Raw genomic sequence first — 10905 nt, 5'->3', positions numbered from 1 at the left:
CCGCCCCCGCTGACTGCTCCCAGACTTCTGAACTGGACACCATTCCCATCTGGGTGGCTGTTGATCATCTCAAACGGAACTCGACCAAACAGACTTGAGTCTGCCCCTCTTCTCACTCCAGAATCTCTCCTGGCCCCGGAGGCCCGTCTCAGCCACGGCAGCACAGCCACGCAGAAACTCCGGGCAGAAAGCTAGCCATCGTCCTGATCCTCTCTCCCTCACCTCCCACACATCCAGTCTGTAAATACAGAGCGTGTGAGCTCTGTCTTCAAAATATATCCTCAATTCACCACTTCTCACCTGTCAGCCTGGACTGAGCCGCCATCTCCCACCCACTGCAGTGGGCTCAGTCCCTGTAACACCTTCTCCACTGAACAGTCAAAACAAATCCCTTTTAATTAAAATGTCAACAAGACTGTCAGTCCCTGTTTAAATGTCCCATGGCCTCCCAGCACCCTGCTAGGCACACAAGGACCTGCAGGACCCAACACTGCCCACTCCCGGCCGCATCTCCAGTCCCTGTCCCTGACCCCTGACCCTCCAGGTACGCTAACCTGCTCCCAAACTCACCTCGCTTGCCCCGTCTTGGGACTCTGCTCCTGTCCTCCCCCTTCTGTCTGGAGGGAAGACCGTCCCTAGACTTTCAAATGGTGGCTTCTCCCTCCTCACTGAGGTCCCCACACACGGGCCCTCCCCGGGGACGTGCGGGCCTCCACAGCCACCCTGACTGTGCAGTGCAGTGGAGGTGACCTCTGAGGCTGGGCTGCAAGACTTCTGGGCCTGGCCTCGCTCTGCTGGGCCCAGCGGACACGCTGCGAGGAAGCCCACACCGGCCCACGCGGAAGGGCCACAGGAGAGGCTGCCTCAGTGCTCGGCTCACAGCCAACATTAGCTGCTGGACATCAGTAGAGAAGCCTCCAGATGCTTCTAGCCTCCACATGCTCTCAGCGGAGGCCCACACCCATGGGGCACTGACAAGGCCACCCTGCTGAGCCCCCGCATCCACCAGAATAAAATGGTGCTGTGTGGCCCCAAGGTTGGGGGGTTATGCAGGAACAGTCATAGGGTTCCATCCTGTCCAGCCCCCCTCTCCTATCACTCTTTACCACCGTATTCTGTTTTCTTATTTCCACTGGAGCTGACCACTGAACTTGAACTGACTTTACTGTCTCCCCCACCCGCACCACGGAAGCCCCTAGGTGTGGGGAGGGGCTGCCTCTGTTCACCACTCGCTGCATCCAGCCTGTAACTGCGTGGGGCACACGGCAGGTGCTCAGAGTGATGTCTGCACTAAACGAGCGGCTGAACCCGGGGCGGGCTGTGATGTCAGCTCACACAGCCGCTCTGCCTGCCATTGGAGCCATGAGGATTTCTGGGACTCCCTGGGAGTCCTGTGACAGATGCCCCTCCAGTTCACCTTCCTCTCTGCTGTGTGCCCAGCATGGAGGTTTGCTGAGCTCAAGGGCCCAGGTCACAAGTACTTTTACCAGTTTGTTTATTCATTCATTCTTCTCTGGGTGAGGGGAGCCCTCTTGCCCTTTAGTGTGCCTCCCACCAACCTGGCTTGGCAGATACTGGGATTTCTGGATGCCCTCAGCGACTCCCAAACCCTAAGGGGATGCACAGCTAACACCCCGCCGCCCCCCGGGGCGGTCCCTCCCTGAACCTGGCTAGCCTCCCAGAGCTGGTGCTGTTCTGGGCGCCATGGGGCAGGGGGTGGGCAGTGGCTTACGGCTTTGAACTGGCAAATGCACAGACGCGGCTCTGGTCCCAGCCCCACCACTGCTGGCTGTGTGACCACCCTCTCGGAGCTCTGCTCTCCTCAGCGGTCAGGCGGGTTCATGGCTCTGCCTGTGGATGCCGGGAGGACACAGCAGAGACCCACCACGGTCCTCGCCTCGCCTAGGTGCCACGGTCTAGACAGGGCCAGCACAGCGTAGGTGCTCAACAACTGTGTAGGTCTGTTAACGAAACAAGTTTTGTGCTGAACCTGCCTTCTTCTCACAGGGAAAACAGTGCTGAGAAGCAAGTCCAAAATCCAAACTTAGCAGCCCAAGAAACGTGCTTCTCAGTAAGTCAGGGGAGAGCCTGGGGCCGACGGAAACATCTGGTGGAGGGAACTAATGGCTGCAGAGAAAGGGAGCCTTGCTTTGTGCGGCGGGAAGAAGTGATCCGCTGCTGGTTTTAATTTAGGATGAAAAAAGCGGAGTCTATTAGCCCAAATATTGCTCTTATGTCCAGTTGCATGAAGTTTGGAATAATATTTTTCAAGCAGAACTACTGCTATTTCAGTAATTACGATGCTAAAAGCAGCCGTTTGGGGTGGAGCGAGGATCTCATCGCGGTCTGAATCCCTCTGGTGTCATTTTCTGTTATATTTGAGAAATTCCTCAATAAAGATGTCAAACAGAGAGAGGGTTTTGTTCCCCAGAGGACAGACTTGGCCCTCCTCCAGGACACAGTCCCAGGCAAGCCATCTCACAGGAAAATAACCTCTTCTGCTCAAAAGAAAAGAAAAGGTTCAACTGTGAAAACTCTGGCAAGAAAATAACCCTTAAGCTGTCAGCCTCATTTCTCCTAATTAACTCGGAATGCTTCTCAACCTCCGACCAGGTTCATCCCAGCCTCGTCCCTCAGGAATCCTGCGCTGGTTGAGAGGAATGCTACACCCAGACGAGACTCCTGACCCAGACTTTTGGGGACAGAACAGGAGATGCAAAGCCGCCCACTGTCCCTGACGGGTGAGGGGTTGTGGGTGGGGCCCAGGGAACTGACTGGAGGCGGTCAGGCCTGCACAAGGCAGTCAGAATCTCCTAGCACTCGGCCTCTCGCAGCCCCCAGCAGCCATGGGGGCAGGCTTTCTGCTGGGAGCACAGTTACTCCCGAGGCCAAGCAGGCAGGCACACAACCAAAGCGGACTGGGGGTGAGCAACAGAAGTGGTGGGGACTGTAGCAAACAGGAGAGGCCACCCCCACCCAAAGGGGACACAGCTCCTCCCCCTGGATCGGCCCCAGGCTCTGGGGGACCCCCCTCTGCCCGTCCTGTGGCTGCAGCTCTCCCCATGGAGTCAGAAGTCCACGGAGGGTCACGTGTACCTGGAACCCCTATCTGCCCTTCTAGACCCATTCTGGGTTCTGGAGACCCCACAATTCCCTGCCCGAATGGCCCGCGCCTGCCGTTCTCTGAGGGACAGATGACACTTAGGACCAAGCAGTAGCAAAAGGGAAAGGAGGGTTGGGGGCCAAGAGCCAGAGCTTGAGCATCAGACAGTGTGTCCCAGGCCCCTGTGGGCGGGAGAAAGCCAGGGGCGAGAAGGGGTGGGAGCAGGGTGGGTCACACCTCCACTTTCTGGCACAAACTCCAAGGAGACCAAGAATTCTAAATTCCAGTCTAACCTCTCCAGGCACGAGGTAGGAATACTTGTCAAGGTTGAACAGGCTGCACATACTCTAGTTCTGAAGCCTCGTAACGACTTTTACATATTTAGCCACATGGGATACGAGCCTCCATTGTATTCGTGCCAAAGCCCCATAAGCACCAGAGGCTGGGGCCTGGCCAAGCAGGAAGAATGCTGGAAATACGGAGTTTTATGTTATTAGCCTCGGTGTTTTCAATGTCGGCAAATCATTCAATGATGATGACGATGATAAATGCTGTGGGGATGGAGCCAGGGTGCAGGCGGCTGAGGGCTTGGCCGCCAGCCAGCACCTTCGGCACCAACAGGACACCACCCGGTACCTGGGCAGGGCCTCCCAGCTGCACACAGCTCGCCACAGCCACCTCCACAGGTAACTCGCAGTGACCTGACACAGGGACAGGGGAACCGAAGCCTGGAGGTTTTGAGTAACTGGTCCCAAACCATCAGCTCGAGCGGCGGTGCGGAATGCGAGGCCACACCCTCACGCTGCCAGCCCGCTCCGCACAGCGCCCTTGTGTCTGCCACTCTTCATCAGTCTCGTGATCCCGACACTGACCCCCGCACTGAACTCCGACAGCATTTCCCGGATCAGGGAGCTGAGGCTCCGAGAGGTCCTGTGGCCAGTGCGATTCGGGTCTGTTGGTACCAAGATCTGACTTCTCTAGAGCGGAGTTGTGTCTTGAGAAGGAAAAAGCCCACAGAGTCCACGGGAAGGGCCTGCCCTCGGCTGAAAGCAGAGAAGAGAAAGAACCTTTCTGGGCCGCCCTGTGTGCGAGTGAGAGCCGCACGCAGTCCAGTCTATGCTCGTAGGTGGGTGGGGACTACCTGGTCCTTTAAATTGATCCGTCTCAACAGGAGCCGCTGTGAAGATAATGTTGTTGAAACAGAGACCCGCACAGATTCCACCGCTAGGCTGGAGGCGCTGGTGGACCTGCCTCAGCCAAGAACAAAGGTGCAGCCACGCGATGTGCAGATCTGCACGGGTAAGAACGCTGTGGCCAGAGGCTGGGGGCTCAGACACGGCCTGGGTGTGGACGGCAAGCTTGAGCCCCACCAGGTCTGGGAGGCAGGAGACAGCCCACCTCATTCATCACCCCGAGGGGCGGCGATCAGACGCCCGCTTCACTCGAGTGCCCAGTGCATGCTGCTAGGTGCTCCACACCCACGATCACGTTCAATCCGCACAGAACCCTGACATCAGGGTCGGGAACTGAGGCACGGGGGAAGTGACTGGCCAAAGGGCCGGACTGGAGCCGAGAACTGGCAGCCCCCAAGATCCGTCCTCCTGACCAGGGGGTGGTCCCGCCCGCTGTGTACAGCCCTGCCAGCTCTGCCTTCGCAGACTAATCAATACAGAAATGTGCTCTTTCCATCGCCCGAAAAGGGGGCAGACTGGTAAAGCTAAGGGCTTACGCTTTGGGGGGGACTCAATAGATAACACTTGGACGGCAATTTACTCGGCATCTGGCACAATAAATGCTGTACAGCCCGTTCTTTACAATCTAATCAAAGGCTCTGCGCACTTCCGAGGCCCCACCTCCCAGGCTCCTGCCACCCACCGGAGCCTGGCCTCGGAGCCACCCACCGCTTGCTACATGGGCTGTGCCCTCGGCCCAGCAAGCTGCTCCCCAGCCTCTGGAGACCCTGCTCAAGGCAGCCTTCTCCATAAAGCGCCCCCCGCCCAAAGGAGTCAGCCCTCCTTCCACCCCCACTCTTGCAGGGTAGCTCTTGCCAGGCCCCTCTGGGCTTCAGCAGCCTGCCGTCCAGACGTCCGTTTCAGAGCTCATTGTGGGTGTAATTACATGTTCACAGATCTGTTTCCCATAACAAGCCCATCCGAGATCCAACAGGCTTTGAACAAAAACAGGCAGGGAACCCAAGGTGAATACACCACGAAGAGGAGAGGCCCAGAGCACGTGGGACGTCACGCCCCGTGCCACCCACCAGCCACCAGCTGGCACGGGGCAGGGGCGCCGAGTGCTTCAGGAAGTGCTGCAGCGAAAGCCATAAAGAATCCAAAGGATCCTCTCACCCAGCAGTTCCACTTCTGGGAAGAACTGCTAAGGCAACAATTAGGAAAACGAGGGGGGAGGTTTATGCCCAGAATCACTGCTCGATTCTCATGGTTAAAAACAAACAAGGTAAGCAAACAACCTAAATGTCCACCCACCAAAGGGTGGCCGCTGACCTAGAGTGACACTCATGCCTGCCTGTTGACTATGGCACCTACTAAGTGCCGGCCACTTCACTCTCACACCTGGTGAAGCAGGCAGCATCAGTGCGCCTGTTCACAGCGGGGAAGCCCGAGGCTCGGAGGCCAGGATGACAGTAACAGCCACTGAGTGTGGACAGCCTGTCGGGCACGCACGCTTCTCAGCTCCCTGACATGATCTCAGTTACTGAGGCTCTTCACAACCCCCCTTCACCAAGGAGGGACCGAGGCCCAGGGACATCAATAACTATTCACAAAAATAAGTTTTAGGATTGTTCCAAAAAACCCCCAAAACTATTCACAGCCACACTCCTGCCACACCCATGGTCTTAACCCTGGGCTCCAGCCCTCTGGCCCAGGGTCGCTCAGCAGCCAGTAGCAGACAAGTGCTTAGGGGACCCTGCGATCTACAAGCAAAGGAACCCCTGAGGCTACTAGAAGCTGGGAAAGAAGCCCAGAAGATTCTCCCTCGAAGCCCCGGGAGGAACCGAGGCTGCTAACACCTTCTCTTCAGACCTCTGGCCTTCAGGCTGGGAGAGAAGAAACTTCTGCTGTTTAAGGCCCTCAGTGTGCTACTTTGTTACAGCGGCCTCCGGCCTCCGTTATTCGTGGCTTATCAGACTATGAGGCACCTGGAAAAATGGCGATAACAGGGGGGCCAGGTAAACATACCGGAGCGAGGCTCACATGATGTTCAAGGGAAAGTCAAGGCACAAAACCATGCTGACCACTGATTACTACGGTGAAATCACACCTGGGAGCAGGGAGGAGCCTGAGAGGAAATACACCAGCGTAACTAAGACGCTTCCTAATTTTTTGTCCCTGTTCTACATGTTTCCAATTTTATCCAGCAAGCTGGCATCACTCTAATACATTTTATACAACAGGCTTACAATATACAACTGAACCATGAGACTCTGGAGGTATAGTAGAATCCCTGCTATGGGGTGAATCGTACCCCCCCCCCCCCCCCCTCCCCCCTCCCCCGCCCCAGGTCTCCAGTACCTCTTCTGTTGAAGCCCTAATCTCCAGTACCTCGGCACATGACTGTGTTTAAGACGGGGCCTTTTCAGGGGCAATTAAATTGAAAATCGGTTAGGATGGGCCCTGCTCCAATAAGACTGGAGTCCTCATAAGAAGAGGAGATTAAGACACACAGAGAAAGACACCAAGTACACGGATGCACGAATGACCATGTGGACACCCAGTAGGACGAGGTGGCCATCTGTAAGCCAAGCTGAGAGGCCTCAGAAAAAAACCCAAAAGAGCCAAACTTTGACTTGAGGTGTCCAGCCTCAAGAACTGTGAGAAAAGAACTTGCTGTTGCCTAAGCTCCCTGGTGTGTGCTCTTCTATTACGGCGGCGCCGGTAAACTTAACACAAAGGACCAAGGGAGAGCCAGCCTTCCCACGGCGCCCCACGCGGCAGCCAGAGCGCGGGCACAGGCAGGGGCGCCCCACGCGGCAGCAAGAGCGTGGGCACAGGCAGGCGTGGCCCAGCACTCACCCAGGCAGTTGTGTCCGTCGTGCGCCAGCATGAAGCCGTCGAAGCAGGTGCACCGGTAGTTGCCCGGGATGTTGATGCACTCGTGCACGCAGCCCCCATTGTAGGAGTCGTTCTCACACTCGTCGATGTCTGCAAAGTGAGGGGCACGAGAGGGGTCAGAGGAAGAGCCTGGGGTCCCCTCTCCCGCCACTGTTGAAGGCACCTGGGCCTGACTGGGAAGGGGACGGCTCAACGGGCATTCACTAGAACCCTTGTTGGGGGCTGGGACCCAACGGTGACAAAGGGCAAGATCCTGGCTCGGTCCCAAGGCTGACCACACCTTGCGGAGCTGGCAAGAGTCACACCCAGCTCAGCCCCCTTCCAAAGCCTCTCCACAGTAACAGCACGTGGGGACCCTGTCAGCCCCAAACTGGATCTCTTCGCCCCTCTGAGAGCCTCCCACAGATGGAGAGCTCATTGCTCACGAAATGGAGAATCAAATCAAAGGAACGTCGCATACCACCAAAGAGTGTAACCCCGGAATGACCGCACGTCCGCACACTCCGCCAGTCTCCTTTCACATCAGCAGCTGCATTCTGAACCTCCACTGCCCCAGTGTCCTCGTTAGAACAAAGGCTCTGTCTCACAAACAATGGCCAATAGCCTTGGTAAAGGTCACCCTTTTGCCGTTTTCGGGTTTTTTTTAGTTTTTTTTAATATTTCCCGTCAGGGTTCAAGGGGCTATCAGTTCTGGCGTTCCAGAGAGATTTGAGAGACTCGGAGGGTAACAGGAACGCCCAGTTCACATTTAACGAGCTGACAAGTCCACACACCGTATCCGTGTGTCTTTCAGTCCCACACGGACTCAGTGGCGCAGGCGCCGGCACTACTCCAGTTCCGCGAGGGCAGCGGAGACACGGAGGCACAGGGCGCCAGCACCTCGCCAAGGCCACACACTTACCAAGTAGGACACGTGGGCTTCGAACCAGCGCGGCCTGGCCGCACCTCAACCGCCACAGGGAAACGGGAAACCTGAGAAGCCGGGAAGGGGCAGGCGGAAGTGCCCTCACAGCGGAACCGGAAATACGACACAGCGGACCGGAAGTGCCCCAGCTAAGCAAGACCGGAAGTGCCTCCGAAGTGGTTACAACCTGGGAAGAATCGGTCCGTCTCGTAGGCAGTTGAAGAGGCTTTTTGAGGTGGGTTCAGCTGTGGAAGCTGGGGTGGGGCCGGCCTGGGGAAGAGGGGGGACTAAGTAAAGGCAGGCCTCGCCCGTCCTTCAAATGCCTGAGGAGCTCGGTGCTCTCCACATTGGTCCGGAGAGCCGAGCTCCATCTAGTAAGGGTAGACGGGGGTGAGGAGGTAGGGGTGGGGTGGGGGAGGGGAGGCAATTAGCGTTCACAGGGAGGCATGTCCATCGGGACTATAGAGGCGGTCTCAGGAGGGAGTGAGCTCTCTGACCCCGGAGAGGACCAGGCACTGGACACCTGCCAGCCAGGAACACCTGAGGGGCTCCCTTCGGTAAAAACAGCACGGAGGCTCCTGAATCCAGGGCCTGGGCTGAGCAGCCTGCCCCGGGGCCCCACACAGCCGCCCGGAGGGGAGGACAGGTTTGCCTGGGTCTCCGGAACCGCAAGAGACTTTTTCCTAACCTGCCTGCAGTGGCCATCAGCATCAGCTGGGAAGCAGGCTCAGTTCTGCAGGTCATGAGAATTGTTTGCAATCATATATTTCATGCACTTAGACATTTTAAATAACATTGAAGGAGGATGTAAGGTTTTATGTTTGAAAAGGCACCAGGGTTTATCAAGACTGAGATATTCCTCATCTCCCAGTCTCGGCAGCCCTGACCTTGCACCAGATGGGTTTCACCCAGGTACACCGACCGCTTCTCCCCGTGGATCCTCCACAGACACTCGACCGGCACTTTCCTGGGATGCCCCATCCAGTGAATAGCCTTCCACCTCTCTGCGGACATCGAATCGACTCCCAAAGCATGGCTTTCCTACACTATTAACATGGTGACAGTCTGCCCACTGGTCACCCAGTCCCACTACTATCTGATCTGAACCAGCACCCCACAACTGTTCCCTCCTTTCCTTCATTCAAGAAGGTGACTCTGTAGAAGGTGGCCTGGTCCCAACTCTGAGAGTGGAATCTGATCCATCGAACCCAAACAGTGTGTGGCTTTACTGGGTGGGCATAGGACTTAGGTTGGATGAGTCAGGGCAAAGGAAAGGACTTTTATTTCGCACTTGGGTAAAAGAATTCCCTTCCCTCCCTCCTCCCCTTCCTTCCTTCCTCCCTCATTGGACCTCAGAAGGAAGTATGCAGGCATCTACCCCTGAAACGTGCCAGCCCACTTAGCAGCCCTCTGGAGTCAGCAGTTTAACTCTATGTTATGGTTGAGCAAACTGAAGTGCACAGAGGTTAGGTGATTACTGCAGGTCATGCAGAAGTGATAGGACCAGGGTCAGAACAAAGGTCTTTCAGTCTACAAAGCTGTGTCCTTCCTAATAGGTCAGAATGCCCATGGAATGCCAGGCTTTGGCAAAGTATTTAATCCTTGGCACATTTAGACTGTGTACCAAGAAAGTATTATCCAGTCATCCAAACACCCACTCATCCATTCATCCTTATACTTGCCCCCCCCGACACCTATCCGTCTCCTACCGTGCCCATTGAATGCCAGGCTTTGGCAAAGTATTTAATCCTTGGCACATTTAGACTGTGTACCAAGAAAGTATTATCCAGTCATCGAAACACCCACTCATCCATTCATCCTTATACTTGCCCCCCCCCGACACCTATCCGTCTCCTACCCAAATGGCCAGCCAGCTGTCCACCTATCCATTATCCACCATATAATCACTGTATTGGCTACCCATTCAAATATCCACCCAGCCATCCTTCCATTTGTCTATTCATGCAAAATTTATCCATCTAAATATCCAGACAGCTGACCATCCTTCTATTCATCCAATCACCTATTATTGACCCATTCATTTATCCAGCCAAACATCCACCCATATAACTAAACATGCATCCACCATCGAAACATTCAGCCAGACACCTGTCCTATTCATCTAAACATTCATGCATCCAAACCTCCATTCATTCATCCATCCATCCATCCACATAGCTAACCACCTATCCAACTCATTGATCCAAACACCCATCTATCCAAACACACACACACACACACACATCCAAACCCCTACCCACTCACCTATCCAGTCAAAAAGTCACTCATCCATCCGAGCACTATTCATCCACCCATCAATTCCTTCCAACATCACCCATCTAAACTGCATATAAAATATATACAATAAAATGTTCTAAAAGAATAAGAAGAAAAAAACAGGGGTTGAAGAATAAAAGAAAGCTGGTGAAAGTATGCAGAAATACATTCAGTAATTCCAGCACAATTTCAAAAGGCAGGCCGCAGATAAGGCTCTGAGCTTCCTAGAAGCCAAAGCAAAGAAAGAAACACAATCAGTTTCAGAGTCCCCACATCCATCAAGTGCACTAAGACCAGCTATTTTAATGGTGGTAAAACCTGAGAAAAATCTTTCTTCCCCGATGACAATAATCATACACCCCACGCTGCCTGGCTTAGTCGTGTTTGCCGGTTGCCTGGGTGTCATTATTAACAGCATACTTTTCACTATCAAAATGACAAACTATTTGATCACCATACTCATCGGGCATAATAAAGAGATCGCTGAGAAGTCAGTAAAACAACGCTAGCCTGTTCCTTCCCTTGACACCCCACAGCGGAGGCCAGTC

At 55.0% G+C, this 10905-nt stretch overlaps 1 protein-coding gene across 1 annotated transcript in view; it reads right to left on the bottom strand.

The window, feature by feature from the left end:
• The window catches only part of SCUBE1 (signal peptide, CUB domain and EGF like domain containing 1), a 90595-nt gene that overhangs the window by 66585 nt on the left and 13105 nt on the right, over window positions 1–10905 (bottom strand). The window contains exon 3 of the mRNA XM_006775994.2: window positions 7138–7266. Coding sequence (XP_006776057.1) covers window positions 7138–7266 — 129 coding nt within the window. The remainder of the gene's footprint in view (window positions 1–7137; window positions 7267–10905) is intronic.

Source organism: Myotis davidii, unplaced genomic scaffold, assembly GCF_000327345.1.
Source record: "Myotis davidii unplaced genomic scaffold, ASM32734v1 scaffold428, whole genome shotgun sequence".
In the NCBI taxonomy this organism is placed as follows: domain Eukaryota; kingdom Metazoa; phylum Chordata; class Mammalia; order Chiroptera; family Vespertilionidae; genus Myotis; species Myotis davidii.
The sequence above is the reverse complement of the archived record's forward strand: the minus strand, read 5'-3'. Positions and strand labels throughout refer to the sequence as shown.